The 20,732-nt window shown below is 40.6% G+C and overlaps 1 protein-coding gene across 1 annotated transcript in view; it reads right to left on the bottom strand.

Moving 5' to 3' along the window:
* The window catches only part of LOC110045891 (uncharacterized), a 60,974-nt gene that overhangs the window by 663 nt on the left and 39,579 nt on the right, over positions 1 to 20,732 (bottom strand). Inside the window, exons 33-43 of the mRNA XM_089296963.1 lie at positions 19,865 to 20,050; positions 16,619 to 18,607; positions 15,873 to 16,058; positions 11,836 to 14,247; positions 9,038 to 9,328; positions 8,309 to 8,362; positions 3,609 to 7,883; positions 2,684 to 2,823; positions 1,985 to 2,043; positions 1,045 to 1,173; positions 277 to 325 (exon numbers count right to left, since the gene is read on the bottom strand). Coding sequence (XP_089153089.1) covers positions 277 to 325; positions 1,045 to 1,173; positions 1,985 to 2,043; positions 2,684 to 2,823; positions 3,609 to 7,883; positions 8,309 to 8,362; positions 9,038 to 9,328; positions 11,836 to 14,247; positions 15,873 to 16,058; positions 16,619 to 18,607; positions 19,865 to 20,050 — 9,770 coding nt within the window. The remainder of the gene's footprint in view (positions 1 to 276; positions 326 to 1,044; positions 1,174 to 1,984; positions 2,044 to 2,683; positions 2,824 to 3,608; positions 7,884 to 8,308; positions 8,363 to 9,037; positions 9,329 to 11,835; positions 14,248 to 15,872; positions 16,059 to 16,618; positions 18,608 to 19,864; positions 20,051 to 20,732) is intronic.

Here is a 20,732-nt window from a genome sequence, read left to right as displayed (position 1 = left end):
CCTCCCGCACTGAGACCTTATAACTAAAAATGCGGTTTACTATGTCAATTTCGATATGTTAAAATTCTAACTTAGCGCCGAAGCTTAGGGGAATAAAACAAAAGAACTCCTTTATTCATCCCTTAATTTCCATGTGATTTCTTTTGTGTTATTCCTCTAAAACCCAGCGCTAAGTTAGAATTTTAATATATCGAAATTGGCCTATTCTTATTAAGAATATTCCGTTAAAAATATTGAATCTTCTTACACTCGTTCGAAGCTGCATTTCTTACTTACCACATGGAGGACAACATTCTTTGTCATTGGCAGGAGGACGGATATAACCCTGCGATAAAATTATGAAACGATGTAAGAAGCAATTTATCTAATTCAGTAAAACACAATAGCATCGGGATATAATGCCTGAACTAATAAATGTTATGTTGGCATAGGAATTCAGCGACTGACTGTAAATAGTGTATGAACACAGACCGCATGGTATTTGAAAGACAGTGAATCTGAAATAATTTAAAAACAAAACAAAGCGAAGAACACCATAAGCTCATACACAGGTTTTGATAATTCTCAATATTTGAGCTCTTATTCCACGTAATCAGCCACCGAGAAACATTACTTCGCTGTATTACGGTTGTCCTAGAAAGCAAATATCACATCGTCAGACTTCGGACAATCCCAAGCCAGCAAGGACCGAGATTCTACTAAGTTGCATCAAAATCACCTTAAAAAACATCACTTCTGGACGTACATGCAGCAGCCAATATTTAGGACTTTTCGAAAACGACGTTTCAACTCCTTTACCTCATTATGAGCTAAAGGGGTCAGAAATTGTACGAACAGGTCGCCACAAGTCTATAGCAACTAACTGCGTGCAACTCAATTTTTTGTACAATACTGCTACATATGCTAAAATCACTCATGAAAATTTTGCATGGTAGGATATCTACTACATGTATGAAGGCCTTTGGTGATATTGAAAGGACTTCCGGCCTGTGCTGCAGATGTGAAAACAGATGAAGTAACAGAAAAAACTGTTATAAAACATACCGCTGGGCATTTATCGCAGAAGATGTGTTCAGTGTAGATCTGTGCACTCTGGTTCAAAGGATAACACGGGTTCACAGACAGTTCGCACTTCAACCTCTTGCAGCTGCCATCTGTCCAAGAAGAGCCCACCTACAACCAGAATATATAACCAGGACCTTAGAACACAGCTCAATATGGGGCAAAACAAAGAAAATGTAATCGCTTCCAGGAACTCCACTTGCACAAATCAAAGCACTGTGTAGTCTTTGAAAAATTTACGAGGGCTTATTTATTGCAAATTGCACCAGAAAAAGCATTTAAGTAATCGCGCGGGTAATTTCCAAATTGTATGAGCGCGAAGCGCGAGGCCGATTTGATATTACGAACACGATTACTCCCTGAATTGTACGACACGAGGTCCAGTTACTAATTAATTATATCTATAACAAGTTTTGAAACTAAAAAAGTCTTTTAAGGACTTCTTTTGAGCGAAAAAGTCAGTTGCGCTTTCTGCGAGTCAATTCAAAAACTGTAGGAAACATTGAGAGGGAAGACATTAAAGCGCGCGTAAGTAAGGCGCGAATGGCGTGGGTATTCAATTACAAGTATCCAATTACGAAAAGCTGTAATTGGATACCCGTAATTTGATACCCCATGGTCATGCGCCGATTACGTGACAAATAGGTACAGGGAAAACCAATCACGATCGAGAATTTTGTTTTAGATACCATTAATACGTTATCACTCGTGAAAGTTTGGGAGAACTCGAAAAAGCTGTGAATACACTCGCCTATCCGCTCTTGTTCCCACAGCATTTTTCGTTCTCCCAAACTTCGTGTTTCTATAACTCGATATAAATACGAAACATGTTTTCTATTTCTTAAATAAAGAGGTTGGGCTTCCTTTGAGGTAATTAGATGGATGTATGGATGGACTATAGCTCTTGGCTCATGTAACTCACCGCGTGATATTCTGTCTCGTTTTTGCTGTTTATGTACACACAAGAAGGACAGAAAGAAGCTGCAGGAATGAAAAAGGTACAATCAGACAGTGTAAAGTTAAAAAAATGCCTACATCGAATGCCTAAATCACTGATAATTTTTTAAACCATACAAAAAAGCACTCAGTTCTTGTACAGAAATAGAACAGTCATTAACGGGTGGGCCTCAAAGCAGCTATTACGTTTATGATTTGTGAAGCCAAGGCAAATAAAATAGCGGAACTTTGGTCAAAGATCTGAAACCATCCAAAAATTTGTGTCTTGCTGTGTCTATGTAAAATAAAGGCCACAATTATTCTAAATGGCCGAGGAAAGTCAAGAATATTCCACTCGCCCGCAATAAAATTAACTGTTTAAGCTAGGGCCCTAAGAAGTCCTCCTTCTCTGGTAGTGGGGCTTGGAAACGAGTCTTGTAAACAGCACTGAGGACACGGCAAACTAGCCAAATACCTTAACAGAGTACATGAGAATTCTTAAAGAACAGTCAGTGAAGACTCACTGGTACGATCTTTATAAAAGTGCGGTAACCTGATTTCATCGCTGGCTTCTTGATACCATAGTCAATAGTAAAAGAGTAAATTTGGAACAAGTAGGACCCATATTTGCCCTGATTTTGCGTTCCCTCTTTATGCATATTAAAAGCAACCAATCAATACTTACAAATACTCGAGGATATCAAAATAGTGGACGACAGAGTAGGAGTGATGGTGCTGAACACACTCACTGAGGAAGAATACGAGGAAGAGATACTTGAAGACGTGGACACTGTTGGGGTGCCTGTGGTTACCAAACTGCTCGAGCTGAAAAGGGAATCAAACATTTCTTACAACTTTCAATCGGTCAAGTCTGCGTTCGAGCCCAGCGGCCCACCACGCTAGCACTTCTCTCCGGTTTCCTTGGCATGAAGTGACTAGGAGTCTTTCTACTCCCCCCTGAATGAGATGCCAACCCATCGCAGGGTTACCCGAACCATCAAATACACCCCAATCTATTTATACACCTCGCCCCAGTTGTTTGAAGGCCATCGGAAAAATCGCTATCCAGTGGATAACTCTTAACAAAACAACGCAGGCTAGCCGCTGGATAGTGATTTATCCGGTGGATAGCGTTATCCACCTTTCCCACAAACCAGGCCTGGGCAGAGAGATGCATTGCGAGAGTTACGTCTCTTGCGGAAAATAAATCCTGACAAGGAAGGCAACAAAACAAAAGTTAAACCGTAGCATATAACTTACTTCACCTCCGTGACAAACCATTCGAAATTAAACGATAAGTTCTGTCAATATTTTTCGCCACGCATTTCGTAATCTTAAACATTAAACAGAAATATTATTAAATATTAAACAGAGAAAGCAGTGGTTAATTTCATTTAGGAAAACCGAGACAAGAGTTTGAAACACAACTGGCAAGGTCTCTGGAATTCCGATGAAACACTTTCTCGAGTGTTAACTCGAGAAAGTGTTTGACCTCAACACATCTTTAACCTCATCTCCCACATTAAAACAAAATGTAATAAGTGATAGTTGTGATTATCTTCATCTCAATTTGACGAATTATTCACAAGTTTGAGAAAAACAATTCATACCGTGATCTGCTGGTCGAAGTAGACGTTGATACTGTTGTAGAAACGGATGTTGATACACTTGTTGTAGTAGATGTTGACCCACTTGAACTTACAGAAGTGGACGTTGAGGTACTGGTGCTGGCACTTGAATATGTCGAGTAAACCGTTGTTGGTGGAGTACTGACACTTGATGAGGTTGATGTGGAAACACTGGTTGAGGTACTTGTGCTGATTGACGTTGATACACTTGAACTCAACGAAGTAGATGTTGAGGTACTTGTGCTTGCACTTGAATATGTCGAGTAAACAGTTGTTGTTGGAGTACTGACACTTGTGGAGGTTGACGTTGATGTAGAAGCACTGGTTGAGACACTACTGCTGAGTGATGTTGACACACTTGTTGTGGTAGATGTCGAAACACTTGAACTCAATGAAGTCGTTGTTGAAATACTTGTACTGGCACTTGAATATGTCGAGTAAACCGTTGTTGTTGGAGTACTCACACTCGTTGAGGTTGATGTGGACACACTGGTTGAGATACTTGTGCTGATTGACGTTGATGCACTTGAACTCAACGAAGTAGATGTTGAAGTACTTGTGCTTGTACTTGAATATGTCGAGTAAACCGTTGTTGGTGGAGTACTGACCCTTATTGAGGTTGATGTGGAAACACTGGTTGAGGTACTTGTGCTGATTGACGTTGATACACTTGAACTCAACGAAGTAGATGTTGAGGTACTTGTGCTTGCACTTGAATATGTCGAGTAAACAGTTGTTGTTGGAGTACTGACACTTGTGGAGGTTGACGTTGATGTAGAAGCACTGGTTGAGACACTACTGCTGAGTGATGTTGACACACTTGTTGTGGTAGATGTCGAAACACTTGAACTCAATGAAGTCGTTGTTGAAATACTTGTACTGGCACTTGAATATGTCGAGTAAACCGTTGTTGTTGGAGTACTCACACTCGTTGAGGTTGATGTGGACACACTGGTTGAGATACTTGTGCTGATTGACGTTGATGCACTTGAACTCAACGAAGTAGATGTTGAAGTACTTGTGCTTGTACTTGAATATGTCGAGTAAACCGTTGTTGGTGGAGTACTGACCCTTATTGAGGTTGATGTGGAAACACTGGTTGAGGTACTTGTGCTGATTGACGTTGATACACTTGAACTCAACGAAGTAGATGTTGAAGTACTTGTGCTTGCACTTGAATATGTCGAGTAAACCGTTGTTGGTGGAGTACTGACCCTTATTGAGGTTGATGTGGAGACACTGCTTGACACACTTGTGGTTTTTGATGTCGATGTGCTTGTTGACGCACTTGTGCTCAACGAAGTAGATGTGGAGGTACTTGTGCTTGCACTTGAATATGTCGAGTAAACAGTTGTTGTTGGAGTACTGACACTCGATGAGGTTGATGTGGAAACACTGGTTGAGGTACTTGTGCTGATTGACGTTGATACACTTGAACTCAACGAAGTAGATGTTGAGGTACTTGTGCTTGCACTTGAATATGTCGAGTAAACAGTTGTTGTTGGAGTACTGACACTTGTGGAGGTTGACGTTGATGTAGAAACACTGGTTGAGACACTACTGCTGAGTGATGTTGACACACTTGTTGTGGTAGATGTCGAAACACTTGAACTCAATGAAGTCGTTGTTGAAATACTTGTACTGGCACTTGAATATGTCGAGTAAACCGTTGTTGTTGGAGTACTCACACTCGTTGAGGTTGATGTGGACACACTGGTTGAGATACTTGTGCTGATTGACGTTGATGCACTTGAACTCAACGAAGTAGATGTAGAAGTACTTGTGCTTGCACTCGAATATGTCGAGTAAACCGTTGTTGGTGGAGTACTGACCCCTATTGAGGTTGATGTGGAGACACTGGTTGAGGTACTTGTGCTGATTGACGTTGATACACTTGAACTCAACGAAGTAGATGTTGAAGTACTTGTGCTTGCACTTGAATATGTCGAGTAAACCGTTGTTGGTGGAGTACTGACCCTTATTGAGGTTGATGTGGAGACACTGCTTGACACACTTGTGGTTTTTGATGTCGATGTGCTTGTTGACGCACTTGTGCTCAACGAAGTAGATGTGGAGGTACTTGTGCTTGCACTTGAATATGTCGGGTAAACAGTTGTTGTTGGAGTACTGACACTTGATGAGATTGATGTGGAAACACTGGTTGAGGTACTTGTGCTTGCACTTGAATATGTCGAGTAAACAGTTGTTGTTGGAGTACTGACACTTGTGGAGGTTGACGTTGATGTAGAAACACTGGTTGAGACACTACTGCTGAGTGATGTTGACACACTTGTTGTGGTAGATGTCGAAACACTTGAACTCAATGAAGTCGTTGTTGAAATACTTGTACTGGCACTTGAATATGTCGAGTAAACTGTTGTTGTTGGAGTACTCACACTCGTTGAGGTTGATGTGGACACACTGGTTGAGATACTTGTGCTGATTGACGTTGATGCACTTGAACTCAACGAAGTAGATGTTGAAGTACTTGTGCTTGCACTTGAATATGTCGAGTAAACCGTTGTTGGTGGAGTACTGACCCTTATTGAGGTTGATGTGGAAACACTGGTTGAGGTACTTGTGCTGATTGACGTTGATACACTTGAACTCAACGAAGTAGATGTTGAAGTACGTGTGCTTGCACTTGAATATGTCGAGTAAACCGTTGTTGGTGGAGTACTGACCCTTATTGAGGTTGATGTGGAGACACTGCTTGACACACTTGTGGTTTTTGATGTCGATGTGCTTGTTGACGCACTTGTGCTCAACGAAGTAGATGTGGAGGTACTTGTGCTTGCACTTGAATATGTCGAGTAAACAGTTGTTGTTGGAGTACTGACACTTGATGAGGTTGATGTGGAAACACTGGTTGAGGTACTTGTGCTGATTGACGTTGATACACTTGAACTCAACGAAGTGGATGCGGAGGTACTTGTGCTTGCACTTGAATATGTCGAGTAAACAGTTGTTGTTGGAGTACTGACACTTGTGGAGGTTGACGTTGATGTAGAAACACTGGTTGAGACACTACTGCTGAGTGATGTTGACACACTTGTTGTGGTAGATGTCGAAACACTTGAACTCAATGAAGTCGTTGTTGAAATACTTGTACTGGCACTTGAATATGTCGAGTAAACTGTTGTTGTTGGAGTACTGACACTTGACGAGGTTGATGTGGAAAAACTGGTTGAGGTACTTGTGCTGATTGACGTTGATACACTTGAACTCAACGATGTGGATGTTGAAGTACTTGTGCTGGCACTTGAATATGTCGAGTACACTGTTGTTGTAGGAGTACTCACACTGGCAGAGGTTGATGTAGATACACTGCTTGAAATACTCGTGGTCTTTGATGTTGATATGCTTGTTGACACACTTGAGCTCAACGAAGTTGATGTTGAAGTACTTGTGCTGGCACTTGAATATGTGGAATAAACGGTTGTTGTTGGAGTACTGACACTTGTTGAGGTTGAAGTTGACGTGGAGACACTGCTTGACACACTAGTGCTGACTGATGTTGATACGCTTGATGTAGTTGATGTCGACACACTTGAACTCAATGAAGTCGTTGTTGAAATACTTGTACTTGCACTTGAGTATGTCGAGTAAATTGTAGTTGTTGGAGTACTAACACTTGTTGAAGTTGATGTGGACACGCTGCTCGACACACTCGTACTAACAGATGTTGAAACACTTGTCGAAGTAGATGTTGACACACTTGAACTCAGTGAAGAGGATGTTGAGGTACTTGTGGTGGCAGTTGAATATGTCGAGTAAACAGTTGTTGTTGGAGTACTCACGCTTGCGGAAGTCGAGGTGGACACGCTGCTTGACACACTTGTGGTTACTGATGTTGACGTACTTGTTGACACACTTGAGCTAAGCGAAGTGGAAGTCGAGGTACTAGTGCTCGCACTTGAATATGTCGAGGAGACCGTTGTTGTTGGAGTACTGACACGTTTCGTGGTTGAGGCTGATGTGGACACACTGCTTGACACACTAGTGCTAACTGATGTTGATACACTTGTCGTAGTAGAAGTGGACACACTTGAACTTAGTGAGGTCGTTGTAGAAACGCTTGTGCTTGCACTTGAATATGTCGAGTAAACTGTTGTTGTTGGAGTACTCACACTCTTTGAGATTGATGTGGATACACTGGTTGAAGTACTTGTGCTAACTGATGTTGATGGGCTGGAACTTAACGAAGTGGATGTCGAAGTACTTGTGCTTGTACTTGTTGAGGTAGGTGTGGACACACTGTGATAAGAGAAAATGTTTACATGATAGCGGATTTCAACCGACTTAATTGCTAATATTTAGTCGTGGAGCATGGAAACTTCAATCCGTTTCATTCACTGAATTTGACTCTACAACTGTTTGTTTGTTTTTAATTTTACACTATGCAGTGGTACGTGCTTAGGGTAGCAAATTTGAGAATAGCTTCTGTCAAAATATTTGGTATTGAATTACTTTAAACTTCAGTTGAAAGTGATTTTCCGTATTTTGCTACCTGAAGTTTAGATTTTTCTTGAACTTACATACGGTGTACAGCTGAATGAGAAAATGAATCATGGTGGGTGTCATGACTTATAAACAGTGAAATTTGAAAAGCTTGAACAACAACACTAAATTTACTGTAGCGTAGTTTGGTGGAATTCATGTTCTGCAAATTCATCTCTTACCTCGTGGAAACTGACGTGGATACACTTGTTGTTGTTGACGTTGACACACTTGAGCTATGCGAAAATAACAATTAACATAGAATTAAATCATTGGTATTGGTATTATGCAATAATAACAACGAGGCCTTGTAGTATCACTAACTGTAATACAATAAGTTTCGTTTGTATGGACCATAAGTGGGTGAACTTGGGAAAAGTTACCGTCAGTCAGTCGGTTAGTCGGTCAGTTGGTCAGGTCAGTCGGTCAGAAAGAAAGAGAAAGTTACTAATCAACAAATGTTCGCATCTCCTCTCTTTTAGATTCCCCCAAAATGGCAATTATCACCCTTCCTCCCAAAAATGTTCCCCCCTTCTTCTCCATTACAATACTTGGTCTATATTCAAGAAAGTACGGTGCAAAAGATTTCCTTAAAAGGATGGCCATTATTAAGAGGGAACAGTACGATATGAGAAAGGAATCCAACCAATACAAATGCTACAAAATCTGCTTGACATGTTGAGACTTGAAATGACCCCTACCCTCCTCCTCCGCCCCTCCACCTCCCTCTCTTTGTTTTTACATTCCGGCTCCCCCTCTATCAAGTCTCTTTCTGCTCTTATGCATGGTATCTCGGAATTGGGATGCACTCTTTTGTTCATGACATGAGTCACAGAACACGTTCTTGCTTCAACTTCTTTGGGCTTCTCGAACTCTTGACCAGCCCTTCACTAACAGAAAAATCTAATAACCTGTAAGATGAAACAGTTGGTTTGGACGTTCGTGCCGGCGGCTTCAAACTTGGCGGTATTCTACTTGTTGTAGGAATGGAGAATTGTGTCCCTGTAGTTGTCACCACGGTAGACGGGAACACGGTGGCTGCGGTCTTCTGAGAAACTGATTTATATGAAGTTGTCTCTGATTCAGAGGATGACGGTGACGGGAACACTGGAGACGACTTTGTTGTTGACGTCACTGTAAACCCTGATCTTGGTGAAGATTCACTTATCACGCGTGAAGATGGAACTTGAGTGAGGACAGGTCTAAGCGGTTAGAACAAATGAGTTGGCACCTTTACAGATCATCTTGATCTTAATGTAACTGTATTCATGGAATATACTAATAAGTCTTCCCCAGTAAAAATTCCAGTGTTAACAACGCCGTACCATTATCATATTAAAGCTTGAAAATTTAGAGTACTAGTTACTATTAGCATAACCCAGCGGCTGACTATCAGAAACCTCGCAATCTGTTTGGCTAAACGGCTACTTACCATTTAACAATTAGATTATGAAGTTCAGATTTCTATGAGGTGATAGTTGACGAGGCCGAAGGCCGAATTAACTATCACCTCATTGAAATCGAAAGGGAATAATCTAATTGTTTGAGTAGAAATCTTACTAAAATTCGTTCAAATAAATATTTCCAATTATTCTCTTCTAGTAAGTATTTAAGTTGACGGGAATTTAATTGTTTGTTTAGTCTTTTAGTTTTTTATATGCGATCATCAGTTAATTGAAAAAGTATGAGGTTTTAAAGTCGCTTAGCAGTCAATTTCCTTTCTTGAGTATTCTTGGGAAGTGCATTAGCCGATAACAATTCTAAATTTTTCTCGAAACATCGGAAAACGAGAAAATGCTCCCATCTTGAATAAGAACTCCAGCCACTGCACACTTATGGCTGATAGTGTACGAGTTGCCCAGCTAATCAAATTGCAGTATTTGCATTACTATAAGAGTAGAATTCTACTAGTAATCAATGGAAAAATCATAGAGCGTGCGTGGATTTTTGTGTATTATGGCCGAAAAGTACTCAACAAAATCTTGTATAAATAGCTTTAATCGACATTACATGTTTCGACGAACAGCGACTGGGTTAGTATTAAAACAATTAATCTTCTAGCTCACGGTGTCTTGGACACCACCACCATCATCATCCTTGCCCCCTCGCCTTCCTCCTCCTCCTCCTCCTCCTCCTCATCATCATCATCATCACTATCACCAACTCAATCATCGTCATCATCATCATTATCACCATCTCAATCATCATCATCATCATCATCATCATCATCATTATTAGTCTTTGCCATTACTACTACAACACACCCCTCCCCCGCATCCTGAACGGAAGTACTCTACGCTGCGACCTGTGAAACCCAAATCCACGCTTCATTCACACGGAGATCAGCGAAAGACCCAAGACTATAAATAAGACCGAAGTTAGACCGCGGCCTTAAGATCCAACTACGACCAAATATGGCGAAACACTGTTGTTTACAGCAGCATATTTAACTGTTTATAAAACAAGCCGAGAAACGTCTTAAATAGAACTGGCTAACGAAATTGGTCAAAGCAACCGACGACTATGCTGAGGAGTCAGGCATCCCATATATGGCAACAATAACGTCATGCCCGATTTCCAAAAGGACAACACGGATGGCGAGAAAATGTTTGCTACATTTCCTGTCTTACAAAAATAGTAAGCATGAATTGTATCTGGTATTTGGAATAATACGTTCGGTTTGTAACCGCAAACTTGTGGTTAAGACTTTACCAAACTTATGTCTCGCAAATAAGAAACAAATATTTTTTTGAAACAATATTTCATTGTATTACATTTTTTCACAACATTATTACATTGCACCGATCCAATTTCGACAAATAGACCATCAAAACGAAAAACAGCTGACATCAATGCCTTCTATTTGAAAGTCTACCTGAAAACTGCATTCCTTCGTCTCTGGGATTTGACTAGTTTTCAGAACAACTTAAAGCCTTTTATGCTTTTCTTACTTTTCTCTTGATTATCATTTGTGATTTGCCATTAAATATGACAACATAGCAATAGCTCTATACTGCCGTTGACCAAACGACGGAAAGATCTGCTATTCCCGCTCAGAGAAGAGGAGAGAAGTTAATTAGTCAGATTTTTAACGTTCCAATCCCTAGTTACTTTTCCAAAAACTTGGTACAAAAGTACTTTGAGAATAAAAAGAGCTAACACAAAGAAAACCCCAGCTTTGAAAACATTCTTGTTCGATGTTACAAAATTTATATTTGTCTCTTTCACACCTCATTTCCACAGCGAATATGTTATCCCGCAAGCAAAACGTATTTCTCGGCAATTGTCGCTTATATTTAGTCGTGACTAAGAGCTCTCAACCTAAGAAATGGGAAGTGGCACACGCTCTACAAACACACGCGGACCTACAAGCCCAGTTGGAAAAGGGCTGGTAAAGCTAGGTTATTGCTGACAGTTTTCCAAAGGCTTCGTGCAAATTCAGTCATCTTTTAGGTATATCAACTGTAACAGTCCAAAGAAAATCATTTTCTAAAACAACTTGCACACCTCAAGACGACCTTTCTCTTGTACACAAACATGGTCTGAAAAGCCAGAACTAGGACTAAATGTAAAAGGCCGACCTAAGTCTATGAAAAACCACCTAGCCAAGGACAAACACACGCACTTTACGTAGAATAACCAAGCAATCAAACTAATAAATAAACAACCACAGAATAATATAATCACTCATTGTCATCACGCGGCATACCTGGAAATACTCTTGGACGTTGAAGTACTTGTTGAAGTTGAAGTAGACACACTACTTGACAAACTAGTGCTGACTGATGTTGATACACTTGTTGAAATAGATGTTGACACACTTGAACTTAACGATGTCGAAGTTGAGGTACTTGTTGACTTTGAAGTAGATACACTACTTGAGGTACTTGTGCTGACTGATGTTGACGCACTTGAAGTCGACGCGATCGAAACTGTTGTTATCGGAGTACTGACACTTGCTGAGGTTGATGTGGACACGCTGCTTGACACACTAGTGCTGACTGATGATGACAAACTTGTTGTGGTAGATGTCGACACGCTTGAACTCAGGGACGTGGATTTTGAAGTACTTGTGCTGGAACTTGAATATGTCGAATAAACCGTTGTTGTTGGAGTACTCACACTTGTTGATGTGGAAGTGGATGTGGAGACACTGCTTGACACACTAGTGCTGACTGATGTGGATACACTTGTTGTGGTCGATGTCGACACACTTGAAGTCAGTGATGTCGTCGTTGAAACACTTGTACTTGCACTTGAATATGTAGAGTAAATCGTTGTTGTGGGAGTACTTACACTTGTTGAGGTTGAGGTTGAAGTAGAGATGCTACTCGACACACTAGTGCTCACTGATGTTGATACACTTGTTGACACACTCGAACTTAATGATGTCGACGTTGAAGTGCTTAATGATGTCGATGCTGAAGTACTTGTAGACTTTGAAGTGGACACACTAGTTGAGGTACTTGTGCTAGCACTTGAATACGTCGAGTAAACCGTTGTTGGTGGAGTACTGACACTTGTGGAGGTTGAGGTTGATGTAGAGACACTGGTTGAGACACTACTGCTGAGTGATGTTGACACACTTGTTGTGGTCGATGTCGACACACTTGAACTCAGTGATGTCGTCGTTGAAATGCTTGTACTCGCACTTGAATATGTCGAGTACACCGTTGTTGTGGGAGTGCTGACACTTGTTGAGATTGAGGTTGAAGTGGAGATGCTGCTCGACACACTGGTGCTCACTGATGTTGATACACTTTTTGACACACTCGAACTTAATGATGTCGACGTTGAAGTGCTCGTCGACTTTGAACTGGACACACTAGCTGAGGTACTTGTGCTTGCACTTGAATATGTTGAGTAAACCGTTGTTGTTGGAGTACTCACACTTGTTGAGGTTGATGTGGATACGCTGCTTGACACACTTGTGGTCACTGAAGTTGATGCACTTGATGACACACTTGAGCTCACCGAAGTAGATGTACTTGTGCTGGCACTTGAAAATGTGGAGTAAATCGTTGTTGTTGGGGTACTGACACTTGTTGAGGTTGATGTTGACACGCTGGTAGACACACTAGTGCTGACGGATGTTGATACACTTGTCGACACACTGGAACTCAGCGAGGTGGATGTTGATATACTTGTGCTGGCACTTGAGTATGTCGAGTAAACCGTTGTGGTTGGAGTACTGACACTAGCGGAGGTTGATGTTGAGACACTGCTTGATACACTGGTGCTAACTGATGTTGATGTACTTGTTGAGGTCGACGTGGACACACTTGAACTCAATGATGTCGATGTTGAGGTACCTGTGCTTGCACTTGAGTATGTCGAGTAAACCGTTGTTGTTGGAGTACTGACACTTGTTGAGGTTGATGTCGAGACACTGCTTGATACACTGGTGCTGACAGACGTTGACACACTTGTGGTAGTAGATGTCGACACACTTGAACTGAGCGAAGTCGTTGTTGAAACACTAGTGCTGGCACTTGAATATGTCGAGTATACCGTTGTCGTTGGCGTACTGACACTTACTGAGGTCGAAGTTGATGTGGAGACACTGCTTGACACACTAGTGCTGACTGATGTTGATATGCTTGTTGACACACTTGAACTTAACGAAGTAGATGTTGAAGTACTTGTGCTTGCACTTGAATATGTCGAGTATACTGTTGTTGTTGGGGTACTAACACTCGCTGAGGTTGATGTGGACACACTAGTGCTAACTGATGTTGATACACTTGTTGTAGTAGATGTTGACACACTTGAACTCACAGAAGTGGATGTTGAAGTACTTGTGCTGGCACTTGAATACGTCGAGTAAACCGTTGTTGTTGGAGTACTGACACCTGTTGAGGTTGACGTTGATGTGGAGACACTGCTTGACACACTTGTGCTGACTGATGTTGATACACTTGTTGTAGTCGATGTTGATACACTTGAACTGAGTGAAGTCGTTGTTGAAACACTTGTACTAGCGCTTGAATATGTCGAGTACACTGTTGTCGTTGGAGTGCTGACACTCGTTGAGGTTGATGTTGAAGTGGACACACTGCTCGACACACTTGTGCTAACTGATGTTGATGTACTTGTACTAGTTGACGTTGACGTAGATGCGCTGTTGAGATATCGTTAGATAAAAGCTTGTAAGAATCAATAACGACTTGGTTAGTAATGTTCCTCTCATTGTGACGCTGATGAAAGGAAAACTGTTATAAGAATTTTAAGTTTAGTTGAGTATAAATATTTTTACTTCAACATTTGCTGCCTTTTCTTCGCTCTCCACTCTTAAGAGGGTCGAGTTTGTTGTTGGTTCTTGTCCTTGCTCAGAGGGTTTTCTCCCTCCAAAAGAAAAACAACACTTTCCAAATTCCAATTCGATTCAGAAGCAGTGGAGGAATAGCCACTCCGTGGAGGTGCTACTGATAATTCCCATTATTTTTGTTAACCATTTCATCAATTCTATTGAATGAGGGTTGAAACATGCATTTTTTTTCTTCTCGAGGCAACGTTGTACAACATAATAACAACATTCATCTTTGTAAAAAGTTAGGTTTTTAATGGCATATTTTCAGTGAAACATTTCAGTGTAGCTATACGACGTAGATATTTAAAACCAGATCAAACGTCTGCCACATCATTTTGAACATTGTGTTTAAAGCTGGCTTCGTGTAACATGCGTAAAGATCACCGACCGATACAATCGGCTACAAATCGTATTGTGTTGTATCGTATTTTAGGACAGTCAAGGGCAATTGCGAAATTTGAAGGTGAGTTCCCTTGAGACATAGTCAATACAGAGGAATGTTATGAGGCCCGGCAAACATCAAAGGAGAAAATAGGGATGCCAAGATTTATGTTAGAAGGTCCACGACCGTGTACAAGCTTTTGTTTTGTACTCACGCACCATGCATGAATTACGGACACAAAACCAAAACGTTTCTATTGGTTTATTCCTTAGAGTTGTCCTCAGTCAGAAGTAACAACTATTGTGTTTTGTGCAAGGTCAAAGCCAAAGAAGTAAACAAAAACATGCAAACAAACTTTTCGCGTTTCATAACCATTTCTCTCTATTACGATTAGTACCTTAATGTCCACTTTAATACCAAACTCAATTTTTCTCATGCTCACTAATTTTTCCGCTTCAAGTAACTCGCGTTTGCGTGTAACCTGAGTTCAATGGTGTGCTTTAAAAACTCTCCACCTCGGAAAATGCAGCATCATTTGGAGATTGAGGAATCAAATGCGCCTTTTTTCCTCACTATGTACAATGTATGATACTGCATAGATGTTACGGCTTCTCCAAAACAGTTAACTATCACATTTTGCACTTTAAAGATAAAAGAATGATTGCACCCTGTTCTCAAATCGGTAAAGAGTTAAAGCCGATGAACACGGTAAAAAAAAAAAACAACCTTATTGTAAAACATCTTTTAACATTTTTTTTAAGTTTCCTTTCAAAATGGAAACTAGCGTAGAATTCTTGAACATTTTAGTCCAACAATCTAGCCAATCGAATTAAATTTCTCTCCAGTGATACCATTCCCTCATACCAGGATCCCCTGGCCAAGGGGCACATGTGAACCTGCGGACGATAATGAGTAAAAGGCTGATGATGATTGGTACTTCGCAAACGCAATAAATTACCAACAACAATATCATCCACTGATTTACCGTCAAGTTGCTATCACTAAATACTTTAGAATTGATTCCCATGCTGAAAACAAAACCCAGTCTAATTACCTGTAAGATGAGACAGTTGACGCGGATGATCGTGTCGGCGTCTTCAAACTTGGCGGTATTCTACTTGTTGTAGGAATGGAGAACTGTGTCGCTGTAGTTGTCACCACGGTAGACGGGAACACGGTAGCTGCAGTCTTCTGAGAAACTGATTTGTACGAGGTCGTCGCAGATTTAGATGAAGACAAGCTGAAAGAGGGCATTAGCATTGCTTTCAGTAAGATGAACATGGAATTCGTAAGCAAATCGCAAAGCACTGTTAAAATGGTTTGAATTTATCTCAAATTGGCAAAAACCTTGTTATATTTAGGTATCAATGCCACTAAATCTTACAAACAGCAGTTTGGAGAGCAATAATAATTTGGATAAGACCTTAATTAAATATTATTTAATCTTAGAGGAACTATTTCTCGGCTTTGTACGTATTACCATACTCAAATTAGCAATTAGGCAATCAGAAGCCTCGTCCACTATCCTGATATCACTTTTTTTTTTTATCTCAATGTCCTGATATCGTGCGAAATCAAGACACTGAACTGATATGGCTACGATATCATCAGCTTCGATGAGGCGATTACCCTATCGTACATTTTTGGTACGCTTCAGTGGCATACTAGCCTTGTTCCCATATTGCCATATTGGCAATTGCAAGCGTCTTAATCGACGACGAAAACCGTTACAGAAAGCATCGTAAATCGTAAACCTTATTAATTTATTAACATAAAACCAATTAGCAGTACACACTCTACCTTGTACTGGTTGAAACGCTCGTAGTAACAGACGTAGACACACTTGAACTTAGTGAAGTCGAAGTTGACGTACTTGTTGACGTCGAGGTGGACACACTAGTGGAAACCGATGTGGAAACACTTGCCGTCGAAGATGTGGACACACTTGAACTCAATGACGTTGATGTTGAAACACTTGTGCTTGCACTTGAATATGTCGAGTAAACTGTTGTTGTTGGAGTACTGATACTCGTTGATGCTGAGGTCGAGACACTGCTTGAAACACTAGTGCTGACCGATGTGGACACACTTGTTGAAATAGATGTGGAAACACTTGAACTCAATGACGTTGATGCCGAAACGCTTGTGCTTGCACTTGAATATGTCGAGTACACTGTTGTTGTTGGAGTACTGATACTCGTTGATGTAGACGTGGACGTGGATGTTGAGGTGGAGACACTGCTTGACACACTAGTGCTAACTGATGTGGAAACACTTGTGGTAGTAGATGTGGAAACACTTGAACTCAACGACGTTGATGTCGAAACGCTTGTGCTTGCACTTGAATATGTCGAGTACGCTGTTGTTGTTGGAGTACTGACACTAGTTGAGGTGGACGTGGACGTCGAGGCCGAGACACTACTTGACACACTAGTGCTGACTGATGTGGACACACTTGTTGTAGTAGAACTGGACACACTCGAACTCGATGACGTTGATGTTGAAACACTTGTGCTAGCACTTGAAAATGTCGAGTAAACTGTTGTTGTTGGAGTACTGAGACTCATTGATGTAGATATGGACGTAGATGTGGACGTTGAGGTCGAAACACTGCTTGACACACTAGTGCTGACTGATGTTGACACACTTGTTGTAGTAGAAGTCGACACACTTGAACTCAATGATGTTGATGTTGAAACACTAGTGCTGGCACTTGAATATGTCGAGTACAATGTTGTTGTTGGAGTACTGACACTTGTTGAGGTTGATATTGATGTTGATGTTGAAGTGGACACACTGCTTGACACACTAGTGCTAACTGATGTCGATACACTGGTTGTAGTAGATGTGGACACGCTTGAGCTCAATGACGTCGATGTTGAAACGCTTGTGCTTGCACTTGAATACGTCGAGTACACTGTTGTTGTTGGAGTACTGACACTCGTTGAGGTTGATGTGGATGTTGATGATGAAGTAGACACACTGCTATATACACTAGTGCTAACTGATGTCGATACACTGGTTGTCGTAGATGTGGACACGCTTGAGCTCGATGACGTGGATGTCGACACACTTGTGCTTGCACTTGAATGCGTCGAGTACACTGTTGTTGTGGGAGTACTCACACTCGTTGAGGTTGATGTTGATGTGGACACACTGCTTGACACACTCGTGCTTACTGATGTTGATACACTTGTCGTAAGAGATGTTGACACACTTGAACTCGATGATGTGGATGTCGACACACTTGTGCTGGCACTTGAATATGTGGAGTACACTGTTGTTGTTGGAGTGCTGACACTCGTTGAGGTTGATATTGATGTTGATGTTGAGGTGGACACACTGCTTGAAACACTAGTGCTAACTGATGTGGACACACTGGTTGTCGTAGATGTGGACACGCTTGTACTCAATGACGTGGATGTCGAAACGCTTGTGCTTGCACTTGAATACGTCGAGTACACTGTTGTTGTTGGAGTACTGACACTCGTTGATGTAGATGTGGACGTGGACGTGGAGGTCAAGACACTGCTTGACACACTCGTGCTGACTGATGTGGACACACTTGTTGTAGTAGATGTAGACACACTTGAACTCAATGACGTTGATGTTGAAACACTTGTGCTTGCACTTGAATATGTCGAGTACACTGTTGTTGTTGGAGTACTGACACTCGTTGAGGTAGATGTGGACGTACTACTCGACACACTAGTACTGACTGATGTAGATGTGCTCGTTGACACACTTGAACTCAGTGAAGTTGATGTTGAAGTACTTGCACTACTAGCACTGAGATGGAGAACAATTAATACACAATTTGAGTGTTTGTCTTACAGTACATTAGAAGTACCTTTGTAATTAAGAATTGATGCTTTAGGGCACATTATCGAATTATTTTTAAAGTTTGAAGAGTAATAAAGAAACGTAAGAGATGCTCCCTGTAGAATCTAGAGCTACTCGAGTTTTTGGAGTGCTCTCCAATCTTCTCAGGTATGATAACTGATGATGCGGAACTTGAAGTATTAAGCACTTCTTTCATAACATTGCAAATAGAAACTGCGAAACGAAGTGAGCTGCTAACGCCATGAGCATGGTAGTTTTAAAGCGAAGCTTTGCTATCGAAATTATATAGAAATTGATAATTTTCTTGTCCAAGCTCTTTTCTCACTAATTCTTTTCCAGTGGTGAGTTGTAAACGACGAGACTGATTATCATTTGTGTGCTATACTTTTCTGTCGATTTCAGAGCTAAAACAACTCAGAAACAAAAAGCGGTACATGGAAGCTAGTTCTAGCTTTCACCTTTTGTAAAGACGTCATGGACAGGACAACAACTGCTCATGATTGTGTTTCAATCTCTAAGAGCCATCGTGCGGAATGACCCCACGAGTGTGTGTTGCAATCACATGAAAATCACATGACAGGGGAATTGTATTACTGTCTTTATGCTCAGTCACGTAAAAGGAATCTCGTTACACCTTTGTGACCACCAATGTGGGGGATAGGTAGTTTTTACTGGTTTCATGCCTTTAAACCGACTTTAAAATGCGCCGTTTCAGAGCCGACGGGAGTGATTAACCAAATTAACGTTATTACGCTAGTACGTTTATTCGGTAGAATTTATTGCTGTTGGAAACGAAATCCGTGCGATTGTAAATAGGTAATTTTCGTATACTCGGTTTTAGCTAGAGCTAGTCAGCAAAGAGGGATTTGTTTTGTTTTAAAATGCGAATCAAAAGAAGCCATTTTTTCATTATTCTTCTAAATTGTCATATTTTGTAACTTCATTTCAGTTTTATCTCGTACATTATAAATGTTCTGTTAAGTAATTGGACGACATGCTGGTACTGCACACACGTCACTGCTCTGAGATTTATATCACGATCATTACAAACCAACTAACTGTCCACTTGTTCGTCAGACATATTGCAGACCGTCTAGAGTTTCTGTATATATTACTTTTCACCAAATATCATTACCATATTCAGGTTTTCTTTCCCTTACTTCCACCTTTCTAATTCTATAAGTATACGCCGCAGGCAATTACCTGTTAGATGAAACTGTTGACGCGGATGACCGTGTCGGCGTCTTCAAACTTGGTGGTATCCTACTTGTTGTAGGAATGGAGAATTGTGTCCCTGTAGTTGTCACCACGGTAGACGGGAACACGGTGGCAGCGGTCTTCTGAGAAACTGATTTATATGAAGTCGTCGGTGATTTAGATGACGAGAAGCTGAAAGAGGACATAAATGTATATTTCATTAATCGGGATTAACTTTAACTTTGATTTTATTTGAATTCGTTGCATACATAGGAAACCAAACTGATAAAATAATAAAATAATGTTAGTAATAGATAAATAAATAAATAAATAAATCATTAGCGTCAACAACTGGAGCAGAAAACAGGACGATGTCCGAATCGATATTCAGCCCCAACAAAATATATTTGAAATAGCAACAAAATGGTAATAACAATTGTGGTAGTAGTAAAATAGCAATAATTATTACATGATAATAATTTGATTTAAAAATAAATAATAATACATACTTACACCCCCACTACTTGGAAGAGCTTGGAAGATTATAACATTGTATAAGAAAATTTATAATTACTGCTAGGAGGCTTTCATTTCTCTCAAATTTGTAACAAAACTTATGTACTGTGTTTGTATGTTCATGTCACCGTTAACTCCGATCTTCAAAATGACGCCTCTGTCATATATACCGTAATGAGGATGCAGTTTGGTAAGTGAAGATGAAATCGCAAGCACATTCAAGAAATCAATTTCTTCACCACTATATATCCCTGCCATATCACTATATTATTTGCGATAATGTGCAATACTCCCCGGTCCTTTAAGCCAATCAGTTCAAGTTCCCCTGAGGTGACATTCACGCTCCGGGTTTTTCTCG

This window comes from Orbicella faveolata, unplaced genomic scaffold (genome assembly GCF_042242905.1).
Source record: "Orbicella faveolata isolate gen_17 unplaced genomic scaffold, um_ofav_v1 contig_27, whole genome shotgun sequence".
NCBI lineage: Eukaryota > Metazoa > Cnidaria > Anthozoa > Scleractinia > Merulinidae > Orbicella > Orbicella faveolata.
Note: the sequence above shows the minus strand (reverse complement) of the source record. Positions and strands in the feature narration are given on the sequence as shown.